Source organism: Euphorbia lathyris, chromosome 7 (assembly GCF_963576675.1).
Source record: "Euphorbia lathyris chromosome 7, ddEupLath1.1, whole genome shotgun sequence".
NCBI lineage: Eukaryota > Viridiplantae > Streptophyta > Magnoliopsida > Malpighiales > Euphorbiaceae > Euphorbia > Euphorbia lathyris.
Genome location: NC_088916.1, coordinates 59,194,828 through 59,209,782, shown reverse-complemented (window position 1 = coordinate 59,209,782; position 14,955 = coordinate 59,194,828). Strand labels below are relative to the sequence as shown.

At 31.7% G+C, this 14,955-nt stretch overlaps 2 protein-coding genes across 2 annotated transcripts; both read right to left on the bottom strand.

The window, feature by feature from the left end:
- Positions 1 to 816: 816 nt before the first annotated feature.
- LOC136201293 (uncharacterized) lies at positions 817 to 6,613 on the bottom strand. The gene is made up of 5 exons (XM_065991924.1): positions 6,480 to 6,613; positions 4,691 to 4,752; positions 2,301 to 4,616; positions 2,076 to 2,160; positions 817 to 1,849 (listed from the first exon to the last, which is right to left on the bottom strand). The coding sequence occupies exons 1-5, from the start codon at positions 6,586 to 6,588 to the stop codon at positions 1,242 to 1,244; spliced, it is 3,180 nt and encodes a 1,059-aa protein (XP_065847996.1). The 5' UTR covers positions 6,589 to 6,613; the 3' UTR covers positions 817 to 1,241.
- Positions 6,614 to 11,468: 4,855 nt separating this feature from the next.
- On the bottom strand, positions 11,469 to 12,179 carry LOC136200421 (PHD finger protein EHD3-like). Its single transcript, XM_065990808.1, has one exon. The coding sequence runs from the start codon at positions 12,177 to 12,179 to the stop codon at positions 11,469 to 11,471; it is 711 nt and encodes a 236-aa protein (XP_065846880.1).
- Between the last annotated feature and the right edge of the window lie 2,776 nt (positions 12,180 to 14,955).

Here is a 14,955-nt window from a genome sequence, read left to right as displayed (position 1 = left end):
CTTAATGTAACTTAAATTAGCGTAATATAACTTAGCGTAAATTAATATAACTTAACATAACTTAGCTTAACTTATTGTTACTTTTTTTTTTTGAAATAACTTATCATTACTTAAGTAACTTAAATTAGCGTAACGTAACTTAGCGTAAATTACCGTAACTTAACGAAAATTAATGAAACTTAATGTAATGTAATTTAGTATAACGTAATGTAATTTAGCGTAAACCCTCATCGAGGTCTGTGGTTTGCCCTGATCTTGGGAGTGGGTCGACCTACCCTTACCTAAACTTTTTTTTATCAAAAAAAAAATTAACTGAATTTTTAAAGACTGAATTAAAATAAGAGCAAAAGTCGAAAAATATAAAATTAGGAGAGAAAAAAACATGGACATAATGTGAGAGATCACAATTGTGAGGGTGTACAATTTGAATCCATGTACAATTTTAAAAATCAATACTTAATTAATTTAGCAAATAAACTTTAGCAAATAAGCTACAATTTTAGAAATCAATGCTTACTTAATTTTAGATAATTTGTAGCTTACTTCAAAAAAAAAAAAAAAGGATAATTTCGTAGTTTAGTTTGCTAGTTTTATTATCAAACAATGTAACCCACTATTCTTGGAAGTTGAAATGAATTTTCGGAAATTGTAATTAATTTTCAATATTAATATTTTAATTGTAACTTAATATTAATGAATAAATTTAGATCTAGACCATTAAATTTTAATCCAATGGTTATGATCATAGTACCCATAGATGGTGATAGATGGTAATACCCATTAAAAGTGCACTCATATATATATATATATATCTTATAATGAGCTGATCTTGATGGTATGAACATTATATTGACATATTTTTTTGCTTATCAATCAGATTTAGTACTTTGTCACATTTTCCATGGGAATTGTTATCTTCTTTAGAGATAAAGTTGTTTCCATTCCAAACCAGTATCCAAGATGATGTCATCCACAGTAGTTGCTCATTATAGTTTTTACTTTTTAAAGGTTTTATTGTTTGTGTTTCCAAATGTTTGGAAAGCTTAGGTGAAAAATTAATTTGGAGTCTGAACTGATTGAACATATGTCTGAATAGAAATCTGCAATAAGCATCAGAGTTGAGCAAAAATAAACAGTTTAAATTGAGTGAAGTTGGTGAAAACCAGATAATGTACACAAAAAAAATGCTTTTTACATGTGCCTCAGAATGCAAAACCATTGTTCCTGAAATATCATGCATATCAAAACACTAGAAGATCTTTGGTAAGCTCATCAAGAAGTCCATTAAGCACATGCTTCTCGACATCCTTTATCACATCTTCTTTCTCAAGAGACATAAACATCATTTTGTGCCAACCGAAGTCCCACATACAATTCACATCTGGATCCTTGTTGTAGACATCAAGCTCGAGCATTTTGGGTAGGTATTCTTCAACAGCACATTCAATTTTATCGTTTCGACCATAAAATTTTAACTTCTCTAAGTCCTTATGTAATTGCTTAATCAATTCATCCAATGATCTTACTTTCAGAGGAGTGATATAAATGTTCATGAAAGGATGATAGCTGAACTCTTTCCTTTTCCCCTTTCTTCTCATTACTTCATAACCACAGTCTAATATGAGCTTGCTCCCTTCACAATGACAATCAATACTACTGGCGTGGAGAATCCCAAGAGGAATATTGAGTTTGAAAAGTGCTTCTGCTGTGTTGAGAAATAATCGAGTTTTTACCAGGATCTGCATTAGGTTATTTTCACTTTCTGTTAATGGCTCTGGTGTTTCCAAGACAGGTTCATGTCTTTTCTGCAGTTCTGGGTGGGTTGCATCTTTCCTGCCCCCACAGATTCCTACAAAAATCCAGTAATGAAATTTGAAATTCTATGCCTTTTTTAAGGGAGGGGGGATGATATAAGTTTGTCTCACACTCTTTAGCAGTATAAATTTTTGAAAGAAATTTAAATTAAAATGAACTAGAACATATTGACAAAACATGATCACCAACTTTCTTCTCATTTCCAACTCACTGTTTGAAAGCAATATCGAAAACCGAATTAAATGTAAAGTTCTACTTACGATTGAGTGGACTGTATTTGTTGCTGTGAGATTGGAGTTTTCTATTGACTCCTTGACCTTGTTGATCGTTTATCCCTGTTGACAACTTCACAATGCCAAAAAGAGGATATTTTAGCATTTTGCTTTAGAGGTAAGATTTTATACTAATGAAGTGGATTGTAGTTTGTAATGAACTTTATTTTCTTTAAAATAACTTGATATAAATTGCAGTGAAAATAAGCTTACATTTCCATCTAGAGCTATTTCTGGTCCTTTTAGGTTTTGGCATTCATTGTCTGTTGGGGGAGTGCAGAAGCTGGAATCTTTTTCTGCTTGAATCTGTAGTTCTCCCAATGCATTTGGTTTATCAGTGCTTAATTCTATTTTGTTGGATTTGAGAATTCTTGTGTCTGCTTCTCTGGACCTGCTGAGTCTCACGTGGTTGCCTTCATTGGATCGACTAAGTTTGTTGTGCCTTCTCTGCTTCACTTCTTGCAACACAGGATTCTGATGTTTCGAAATCCTTGCGTGCAGATTTGTACTTCTTGTTAGGAGTTCATCATTCTTTCCAGAAGTTTCAGCTTTCTGCATTTTTGTAACCTTTACCTTGTGCATAGTTTTCTCTTGCATGTCTGTTGTAACAGAGCTTCTACTTTTTTCTTTTATTACATCAGAATAGAGATTTCTTGGGGAAGAATTTTCAATTGAGTTTTTGTTCATTGAATCTTGCGCGCTCATCTTGAAATTAAGAAAATTTCTATCTTGGACTACATCTTCTTGATGCCTTGTATTTGGTAAGCCCATGGATTGTATTCCTCTGCTTAAATCTATGGAGCTTCCATTGCTAGAAGTTTCTTGGCTTCTATATGAATGTTTTCTGGGCAAATACAGATTATCTTGCATGGGTTTTGGCAAACTCGTGTGTTCACTTCCTATATGCGCTGTTACTTGAATATGCCTTTTTCCGCTCTGTTGATTGCTCTCTGCTGCATGATGCTTCATTTCTTGTACCTCGAAATTTTGGTGTATCCGAGGCTGTTGGGATGCAAGATCAACAGGAGACTCTGCTAGGCTACTCAGTGGCTGCTCATAAGCGTTTCTCCTTTCTGTTTTAAGCATGGTTGAATTGCTTTCTGCTTGCCCCTGCAGTGTAATTGCAGCGTCAAATACCTTTTCCGTTTGTGATGTCATTTTCTGTAGCTGTTGCTTCACAATTGGCTCCTTGATTTCACTTCTTTCTTTGTCTTTTTGTTCCTTCGGCTTTGCACTGTCCATTTTTTTCTCTTTCCCCCGAATATCCCTTCGGCTTCCTGTGTTTGGGGTTGATTGATCAGTGTTATTTTGACGGTTATCTGTAGCCTTATTTGAGCTTTTCATTTCCTTCTGGGGTGGTTTTCTGTCATGGATAGTCCCATCGAAGCTAGTAGGGCGACTTGATAGATTTCTTTGTGCCTGCAGGTCATGCGAATCCTGAGTCACTTGGATTTGGTTGGGTTGGGTCTCTTTATGTTTTCTGATGGAGGACACCAAATTCTCAGCATCTTTTGTCTTCCATTCTTGTGTAGTGCTTTCCTTCCCAGTTTTCTTTGTAACTGTTCGTTCAATTTTATCCTTGTGAGTGGACTCTTTCTTTATGATGTGCTTTGGATCATCATTTTCTGGAAGTCCTTCAAGCCCCATTAGTTTTGCAATCACATTTGGAATTCGCCCCGTTTCTGGTTTGGCTTTTGTTGAGTTTGGGTGATTCTTTTGTTCTGAGAATGCTACAAAAGGTTGCATGCTTGGGCTGGTGCTAGCTGAAAACCTCTGAGAAGCTGAATTTGAGGTGCTTAAATTTTTTCTACTGTTGCTGTAGTTCGCATTTTCTGATTGGTAAGTCAGGGCCATAAGCCTCTGCTTAAGTTCAGCCCTGGCAGCTTCCTGAATGTGACGAGAATTTCTTGAAGGCTTGTCAAAGGAGAAGATCGGCCGACCAAGTTGCTTGTTCTCTTCTATTTTGACTGTATTGTCATTGTCATCTTCATCGTCATCCAACAACGTGATCCGAGCTTTGTTTTGGGGTTCAATCATGTAGTCTGAGGCTTCTTGAAGGTTTACTAGCATCCTCAGTGACTCTTCTAGATCTATGGCCCCTTTCAATAGTTCTTTTCCAATTTCAATTGAATATCTATCAAATTTTAGGCCATTAGAGCAAGCTCTCAGGATCTGATTTAACTTTTCTGCCCCTTTCGCTATTTCATTGATATGGAGATGAGAGAGGGAAGGGAAGTGCCTAGTCGATGTGTTGTGCATAGCAATGCTGCTTCCGTCCACCTTGCCCGTCTGCACTGATCTTCTGCCAATTTGATTCAGGAAGCCCAACATCAAACTGTTGTTTGAAGAATCCGTTCTTGTGATTTCCCCTCCATTCTCAAGGGCAAAAGTCAGTGCCATGGAAAGATCTCCAAATTGCTCTGAGCTTCGACCTCTCCCGAGCGGAACAATGTCTTCTGGACCTCCTCTGATGGAGACTGATTTATTGCCCCCAGTAGACCTATGTGTTCTTCCACTTTTTAAGTGAGTCTGCAGAAATGAAACAATAAGTAATTAAAGTTCGTGAGATGCTACAACTGTTATCTTCAGTCATGAAAACTTACATTTTGATGCATGTTCATTTCTCTGGATCCTCTGTAAGCTTGCTTGGAATGAGAATATGCATCTGTATGAAATTAACGATTCTTTAGGCTAATCAAAGTTATAGCAATTTTAACATACATGTAGTCAGCACACATAAAGTTTTTTGAAGACAGTATTAAAAGATTTTCTTTGTAAACCCCTCAATAGTTTGAGATAGTCTTCTAATGTTTTTTGTTTAACTCAAGTTGATTAAACAAGATCTTCCTTGTGCATATTTTCTCATATTGTTCTCATAATTTACCTATGTTCAGGCTATAAATTGATTTGTGGATGCTTTAGAAGTATTTTCTGATAGCCTGATATTGCTGATGTTTGTACCTGATGCAATTGAATTTCCCCTAGTTTCTGAAGAACAGAGTTATTCTCTAATCCATGTAAAACTGTTTCATAATTTTTTCTGAACCTCACCATATTGCTGTTAGACTAATTTTTTCTGCTCCTTATCCATCTGATTGTATCTGCTCTCTATTATTCTGTCGTTTATGCTTTTTTCGGATTTAGCAAGAGCGGAAATGATTTATCTTATCCGTAGATCAATAAATCTACGTGGTTGCAACAAAAAAAAGGACTCAGATCCGAATATTCGGAATGGTCTAAAGGATGAAGTTTGGATTGCAGATGTCTTTCTACTGATTTGGATCAAGGAGAAATATATTGTAGTTTTGTGTTTTTTGTGCCTTTTATGGGTTCTTTTTTGCTCTTTGTAGTCATTTTCATCCCTTCGTGGATATTGTATTTGTTTTAGTCTGTAATCATGTGAGGTTTTATTCCTTACATTTTGCTTGTTGTACTTCTTTATTTTTTATCTAATGAAATTACAAGCATTTTCTCAAAAAAAAAAAAAAAAAAAAAAAATTTGTTCTGCCTAGTATTATCTTTTTCAAGTGAACATGAAAGCCATGAAATGGTTGCATCGAATTTAAATATTCTAATACCTAATGCATTTCAGGCTTTCATGGTGTTGGTCCACTTATAGAATTTCCACTTATAGAATTGCTTTGAGTGATTGAACAAGTGTAAACTTTTGCAGAAAAGAAAGTTTAGCATATAGGAGAAATTAGAGACTTGAGCTTCAGTTCGCTCCATTCGGTGGACTCCCACTTGGGAAAAGTAATTTAGCTGTGTACTCTAGGAAAAGGGGAAAAAGTCGAGCTACAAGAAAAATTCCCGCAGCTACCATAGTAGCAGCATGTATCAGCTCATGAAATAACCAGTCAGTGATCAGAACTTCTGATAGAATTGCTGTTATATGGTGTTGGTACTATGATTCTAAGAAGAAAGTAAAGATCTGAACAAGCAGATTGATATAAATGATGTTTTATTTTACTTTGACAGTTTGTCAATAAGAAATACGAATATTGGTTTATTCCTTTCCTTTTGATTGTTTTCAAGAACAGAAATTCTGATTTCTTTTGTTGTCTGTCTCAATTGGTTCTCATAGTTTATATCCGGAACTGAGATGTTTATAACTTTTGTGGAACATTTTCCTTTCAGTAAAGGGCAGCCCGGTACACTACGCGTCCCCGCTAAGCGAGGGTCCGGGGAGGGGTCCCACCACAAGGGTGTACTGGGGCAAGCCTTCCCCTGCCAATTTTTTTGGCAAGAGGCCGCTCCTAAGACTCGAACATTTTCCTTTCAGTGACTGAATAAATTTGAACTTCAATTTCTATATTTCAAAAGTTCTCAACTTGATGCATTTGTAAATTGTGCAAAATGAATGTGACATATTTAGTATTAATCTGCTGTTACCTCCTGCAATTGGCTTTGAACTTTTGGAGCTATGAGATGCAGGCAATTGTTCCTTGCGCATCCGGAGATCATCTAACAGCTTCTGTGCAAAATCCGATCTTTTTGCCATGTTTTTCGTCTCAGCTGCAACCCAGTTGGAAACACTCTTCAATTCAGAAAAGGAAAAATGGTAGTCTGTATCCACATTGTGTTTTTGATACTTTAGATGTGTTTCTTTTTTTGTTGTGAGGGCTCTATCATGGTTGGGTAAGGTGGGAACTCCAGTCCAAAAAAATGGAATAGTTTTTGAATTTCTTTACCATTAAGGTTAACTTCAGTAGTGTCATGACTTTGATTCTAATCTAAGCAATGGCAGAGGTTTCAAAGGCCTTTTATACCAAGCCTTGTATATATATGTATATGTTATTCTATTATTGTTGAGTTTTTTGCTTGGAAAATAAAGTTGATGCCAATTATTTCTGCATAATTCATGATGATCAAGTAGGTGAGTTAACAATTCAGGATTACTGTTAGAGAGAAAGGGAGAGATTATGGATGGATGAAAAGGAAGAAAGAGCTTGGAGCTGAAGTAAAGCAATAAAAGTGTATGGAGATGAATGGAATATAAGCACAAACACACATGGGATATGAGATGGCCAAAAGGCATCTAAGACTCATTCTGCTTTTGGTGGATTGCGAAATCCCGATGATCAGAAAAGTTAACAGAGTGTTATTTATTTCATTTATGTTTGATTTTGCATTTTAATTGTTACAAATAGCTTATTTCATTCTAAGACCCATTGTCGTACGGGATCTCACTCATATATATATATATATAGGAGAGGGCTCTTGTGAGAACCCTTTTTTAGGTAAGAACCACTCAAAACTAACGTCGTTTTGAGTACAAAAATTAATAAAAATGGAATGCTGTGTTGGTGGGGTTTGAACCCTGGCCACTTCACATACACTTCATATTACTTACCACTGAGCCAATTATTTTCCTTGTCTATTATGGAGCGCGCGGATTAATATACCATTGTCCATGTAGCTTCTATTGTTTAATATTTCACACATGCACTTATTAATATCGATTAAATATGCATAATAATAAATTATTAATAAAAAAAAAGAAATGTGCATAATAATGAATTATTAATAGAACAAAAAATCCAAAAACATGCTCTAATTTTTTATTTATTTAATTCCTCTATATTTTTTGTAATTTATGTTTTTAAATGTTAAGAACGATGTTCTAAATAATGTTACATAATTCTAAACTTTATAATTTACGTTCTCCAAATTAAGTATAATGTTTAAAAAATCAATAAATATCTCGATCATTTTTGCATTTGTTCTATAATATAATTTATAACTCATGTTCGAAAAACGTAACGCATGTTCTAAAAAACATAACACATGTTCTAAATTTTATATTTTATGTTCCAAAAATTAAGTATAATGTTTTAAAAAAATCAGTAGATATCTGGATCGTTTTTTCATTTGTTCTATAATATAATTTATAACTCATGTTCGAAAAAACATAACACATGTTCTAAAAAAACATAACGTATGTTCTAAAAAATATGTCGTACGTTCTAAACTTCATAGTTTGTGTTTGTTCTATAATATAATTTATAACTCATGTTCGAAAAAACATAACGTATGTTCTAAGTTTATAGTTTGTGTTCCAAAAATTAAGTATAATGTTCTAAAAAATCAGTAGATATCTGGATCATTTTTTCATTTGTTCTATAATAATTTATAACTAATGTTCGAAAAAACATAACACATGTTCTAAAAAAACATAACGTATGTTCTAAAAAATATGTCGTACGTTCTAAACTTCATAGTTCGTGTTTGTTCTGTAATATAATTTATAACTCATGTTCGAAAAAACATAACGCATGTTCTAAAAAACATAACACATGTTCTAAATTTTATAGTTTATGTTCCAAAAATTAAGTACAATGTTCTAAAAAAATCAGTAGATATCTGGATCGTTTTTTCATTTGTTCTATAATATAATTTATAACTCATGTTCGAAAAAACATAACACATGTTCTAAAAAAAACATAACGTATATTTTCTTATATAACATAAATTATAAAAATATAGAGGAATTAAATAAATAAGAAATTAGAGCATGTTATTAGATTTTTTTTTTCTATTAATAATTCATTATTATGCACATTTCTTTTTTTTTCTATTAATAATTTATTATTATGCACATTTAATCGATTTTAATAAGTGCATGCATCAAATACTAAACAATAGAAGCTAAAAGAGAAATAGTATATTAAGCAGTGCGTAACATAATACACAAGAAAAGTAATTGGCTTAGTGGTAAGGAGTGTGGAGTGTAGTTGAAGGGTCCAAGGTTTGAACCCCAGCAGCATTAATATTTTTTTAAAATTTTCATACTCAAAACTACGTAGTAAAAAAATATATTTTTTAGACAAATAAAATAAGTAATGCTTTTTTAATTTGACAAATAGAAGGTTAATGTGATAAAATATAAATTATCAAGATTTAATGTTTTTTTAATAGTTTGTCCGATTTCTCGGTTTGAAATTATTAAGGCATTCTTTAAGTGAATTCTCTCCTAATAAAAAGTTAGAACCTGAATTCATTGGAATGAATAGAAATTTGAGTTTTTTTTTTTTTTGTATAGAGTTGGCATCTAAAGTTGAGTGAGTGTAAAACTGTCAGGAATCATGAAAGGTATAAAATCTCCATCTCTATCTTTTTCTTCATGAGGACTTTTGTGCATAATAATGAAAATAGAGGATAAGCAAGCATATATGGTGATGGTGGGTGAAAAAGGTTTATTATGTCACTTGTATTGAATAAGGTTGTATTGAATAAGGTTGCAATGGTGCCAATTTTCATGCCATTATATTATGAAGTCTAAGTAAGACCCTCTTGAAAACTAAATTTTTTTATTAGGAAGGTTGGGTTGTCTATTCACTACTTTTTAATGTATTTAAACAATTCAGGATTAATTTCAAATAAAACCCACGTTTTTTCAGATCTATAGGTTTTTTATTACAAAACAAATTCCGTGGTTGATATCGTTAGCTATTTTGGGTTTACTTTATCAAATTTGACCGATAATAATATCAAATTGAAATTTTGTAAGAATTAAATTACACTTTAAGAAACGTTAATTCTTTATAACTTTTTAGGGTTCAAGTGTTTTTTTAGGAAAGAGAACGTTAATGTTTAGAGAAAGGAAACTCAAATAATGATGATTTTGAAAAATAAAAAATGTGGTTACATAGTAAGTATGATACTAAGCAATTTTAATTCTTGAAAATTTTCATTTTGAGATCGTTATCGACCAAATTTAGTAAAATTAACCCAAAATGACTAACGATGTCAACCACATGATTTGTTTCGTAAAAAAAATCACAGTGATATCAATTTGTAAAACTTTTTTTTAAGGTCCCAGATATGAGAAATTTTATTGATTACTAAAATTAATATTTTCATTTTAAAACGGTCTATACTAAAATTATCTTTTTATTATTATTAGGGTTAAGGTGCAAAAATACTCCTAATGTTTTGGATCAGATGCAATTTTACCTCTAACGTCTAGAATGATGCAATTTTACCCCTAACGTTTGTAGCCAAGAACAATTTTACCCATAACATTGATAATTTGGGCCAATTTGAGAAATAATTCATAAAACTGTCTGCTCGATCATGAATCTTATCATCTACACTTCACACGTGCGTCATTTTATCAGTAACAAGTTACAAATATATGTTGGGATGTAAAAAAATAAAATAGAGTGGTTATATTTTGATGAGTCTCTTTATGGTTTTCAAACAAAACTTTAATAGAATAAAGTAATTTTATCTTTAAATTTAATAACGCTTTAACAAATATAGTTTACAAATACTATAGAAATATATTGCCCAATTAGTAAATTTGATAAAATAAAGTGATTTATTTTTAAATTTATCTTTACCACCTTTCTAAAGTTGAATTTGAAAGTTTACCTCTTTTTATATTATACTAGTTTTTGACCCGTGCGATGCACAGATTCATCTTAATATATAAATATTAACAAAAATATAATTTAATAATTACAATTAATGATATAAAGGTACTATATAAATTAAATATTATTATTTTATTTTCAAATTTAATTTAAATAATTTTTTTATAAATAAATATAATAATATAACTAAAGTTAATATATTATATTGTTTATTATATTTTTTATCAGTAAAAAATGAGGAAGTGACACCTCAGCTCCATCGTTACTGTTTTATATTATATATAGATTTTTAGAAGTATTTAAAAAAATTCAAAAAAGTCTCAAATTCTATAATCTCTATGTCTAGAACAAACGCGTTATGTTATAATTAAATATATTTTTTTATTATGCCTTCTAATGGTTGAAAAAATTATGTTAAAATTTGCAATGCACCTGATATATTTTCAAACTACAGATAACCTCTAATTTTTTTTATCATTTGAATTCTTAACTGGAATACAAATCATCCATGTCGCATGATTAGTAGCATCTGGTGCACAAAAATAATGAAAAACAAAATATGCCATAATTGAATACGATCCTTGCATACTAATTGAGGCAAATAAATTGATAAAAGAAAGAAGACCTTCTGTTCTCCAAACTAATGCTCGAGAACCATAGGGAATAAGGTATTATATTAATAATAATGATATTACAACATTTTGGGAATAGGGTATACACTAACATCCTGACCCGTGAACTAGCTAATTTTACATGCTTACATAAATCATATATCTCCAAAACCTAAGTTTACAACCTATTTAGGGATTAGTAAGTTCTCTACAGTAGTTACTTGTTCGATAAAAATCTATTTTCCATAATCATCTATTTCTCAACCATCATTCAAAATTTAGGGCTGCTGTTATAAGTATGTTCTAGAAGTATGTCCATCCCTTCTCTACCATTGTCCAATTCTTACACATTTCTCATGCATTTCATTCTCCTCATGTTTAGTATTATTTCCTTATTTCTCATACTGCCTCTTTGCCCTGCGTATTTTACTGAATTTCATATGACAATGTACGCAAAACCATTTCCCTACTGGCACTGTATTACGTGGTGGATTCATGCAATATATGTGATGTCCATTATCACACCCATCACATAGAACAATCTTATCATCATCTTTGTTGTGAAGGCAAACTCTACACAAACAAGAAGGGCAATACCAGTGAGGACCATACGATTCTAACATGTTACTTGTCAAACACCGCGTGTGGTAATACTTATAAGAGCAATCAATATGCTTACATGTCATTACCTTTTCGCCATTTTCCACCTCACTTCCACAAATTTTACAACAACAAACACTTCTACTTCCTCCTAATGCTTTGCAGAAATTATCCCCAGAGCAAATTGAAGCCTCTTCAAACTCGATGAACATTTTTTCATTTGTAGGAGATCCGCCTTTGACATCGGCTTGAGTGCATTGAATTAGAGGGGCATTCAGCCTTGCACACACTATACAATTCTCATAGGGAGAATCCATTCCTCTAGCAATACAATTTGTACAGTACCAATTTCTTGGAAGAATCTCTTTAACATCCTGTTCAATACAAGATATGTGGTATGTTTCCTCGCATGAATCACAAACTAAAGATTCCATCATATTTGCTTTGCCACCACAATGTTGGCAACTGAAGACACGGTATGTCCCGCAAGGGTATCGAATCATCACTAGAAGACTAAGAAATAAGGCTAACAAATTGAAACAAAAGTTCAAGCGGTTGAACCAAATTTGGTAGAGAGGAAATATTTTTAGATGAAATGTTTATGTATTTCAAATGAGAAAAAAATCACTCTTATATGTAAACTGTCGAAGTAGTTTTTCCTAAACTAATTCACTTAATCAAAAATTAATTTTACTAAATGAATTCATGTTAATGGTAATAAAGCTAGTGTAGCCACTAACACGTTTTACGGAATTATTAATGAACATTTATTCAATTTCATTCCATTAATAAGATTTAATTTTTTAGTAACCACCGTTCAAAATTTAAAAGGAATTCTAACAGTTTAAATAAGCCTCACATTTAAGTTTTCTCAGAGTTTTCTCTAGAATAAAAATAATAAAATTCTAAATTTGGCATGTCAACAAATATGATGCATTGTCACTTTATGAGAAAATTGAATATTTTAGAACTAATTTACTTAATGAATAATTAATTTTATTGAATTAATTCACGTTAATGGTATTGAAACTAATGTAACTACTGAAACATTTTACAAAATTAATAATGAATATTAATTCCACTTAATTCTATTAATGAGATTTAATTTTCTAATAACGATCATTCAAAATTAAAAAAAATTATGAGTTTAAATGAGTCTCACATCACGTTTTCTTAAAGTGTTCTCCAAAATAAAATAAAAATAAGAACTTGATATATGTACAAATATATTCAATTGTCATTTTATGAGAAAACGAAATATTTTGACTTTTATATATTATATATAGAATATTAATTCTATTTAATTTTATTAATGAGATTTAATTTTCAACTAACCATCATTCGAAATTTTAAAAACATTGGGACAATTTAAATACACTAGATATGTAGACTTGTGATTGCACAGTTTTTTTTATAAATATTTCATCAATTATGTACTTGAAATTGAAGTTTATTTTTAGAGAGCAGAATCGTGTTGCTGATCGCTTGGCGGCGGCGGGCCATGAAGGGACGTTAGGCGTTACTACCCTTCCTGTTTCCCCTAGTTTCATCTCTCATCTTCTCTTAGAAGATAGGATTGGGGTTAGCTTCCCTAGGCTAATTCCTGGGTAGTTTGTTGTTATTCGTTTTTCTTTTCCTTTTCTACCAAAAAAAAAAAAAGAAATTGAAGTTTATTTTTAATAGCCTATATATATTATATATATTTAAAATAGTAATAGATTAGTAAAATTTTTTTTAAAAAAAGATACATTTCCACGAATAAAACTATAGTCCTCTTAATATTGTCACATACATTCTATCATGGTTAAAAAAATGCATATGCAAATAATTGTCATTGTTTTTACTTATTGTCATGGCAAAGTAAAAACAATTCTGAATAATAATTTAATATCTATTGGAATCAAAGCTAAGTTTAAAATGAAACTTTGTTATAGTATAATGGTTGGGTCATATTCATATTTTGAAGTTGTTTTTTCAAATACCCTTTAAAGTCTTGTTTATAAATTTAGTTAGAAAATTGAAATATCAGTTTTTCCATTTTTTGGCATCTTTTAATAGACAATATAATTTAAAGGGATAAGTTCAAAAATAAATCATGGAGTTTTGGGCCTTGGCATTTTGAAGATTGTGTTATTTTGTGTGACAAAATAGTACTTTGTGGTTTTTAATGTTAGAAAAAAAAAAGAATTTTTTAATACACTACTAAAATAGAAAAGAAATTGTCCAAATAATCCGTTTTTTTTATAAGAAAGTATAACTTTATTAATTCAAGGCTAAGATTACATTTATCATTAAGACAAAGATCAACAATCTCAATAGGAGCATCTTCAATCAAAATGATAGGATTAGTGAGTGTCTTTATAATCCTTCATGTACCAGGTAGAAAAGAGAAAGTATATTCAGGAAAAAGTAAGTATTGCAGTACAGCCTACATCCTTATATAAGGAAAATATAGAACATTCTAGATACAATACAGTTGTACATGTTGTTATTTAGTTTTATACAAGCATTTCATCTTGCACATTTAGTCTTCTAACATTCCCCCCTCAAGATGAAATGTCTCTGAGTTGAACTATTCCCATCTTGTTCATAGCCGGTATCATAGACTGATTGTTTAAAGCTTTTGTCAATAAATCTGCCATCTGATCTTTGGAATACACATGTGGAGTAAAAAGAAACCCGAAAGCAATAAAATCCCTTACAACATGACAATCAATCTCTACATGTTTTATTTTGTCATGAAACACCGGCTTTTTGGCTATCGATATAGCTGCCTTATTATCGCAATGTAAGGCAATCGGCTTGACACATTTAAAACCAAATTCTTCCAACAAATAATTCACCCATTTTACTTCACAACTCGCTTGAGCCATACTCTGATACTCTGCTTCTGCCGAAGACCGGCTGGCTACAGTTTGCTTCTTTGTTTTCCAAGATACAAGTGACTTCCCTAAGAGTACACAATAACCCGTCAATGAACGCCTTGTAGATCTACAAGTACCCCAGTCTGCATCACAAAATGCAGAAATCTGTAATTGTGTCTCAGCTTGCACAGGGAAGAACAAACCGTAATGCATTGTACCCTTCAAATACTTCAAAACATGCACAACCGCTTGTAAATGATGTTTAGCTGGTGTTTGCATAAATCAGCTCAATTGTTGACTAGCATATGCGACGTCAGGACGGGTAAATCCCAGATATAATAATCGACCAACAATGCGTCGATACACTTCTAAATTTTCTAAATTTTCCCCAACATCTGTTAACACAATACCGTGT

Excerpts from the sequence above, each read along its gene's own strand:
- LOC136200421 (XM_065990808.1), bottom strand. The coding sequence starts at position 12,179 with ATGATTCGATACCCTTGCGGGACATACCGTGTCTTCAGTTGCCAACAT.
- LOC136201293 (XM_065991924.1), bottom strand. The coding sequence starts at position 6,588 with ATGGCAAAAAGATCGGATTTTGCACAGAAGCTGTTAGATGATCTCCGG. Across the intron at positions 4,753-6,479 it reads TTCAAAGCCAATTGCAGGAG|ATGCATATTCTCATTCCAAG; the intron begins GTAACAGCAGAT and ends AATTTCATACAG. Across the intron at positions 2,161-2,300 it reads AAATAGCTCTAGATGGAAAT|TTGTCAACAGGGATAAACGA; the intron begins GTAAGCTTATTT and ends GGCATTGTGAAG.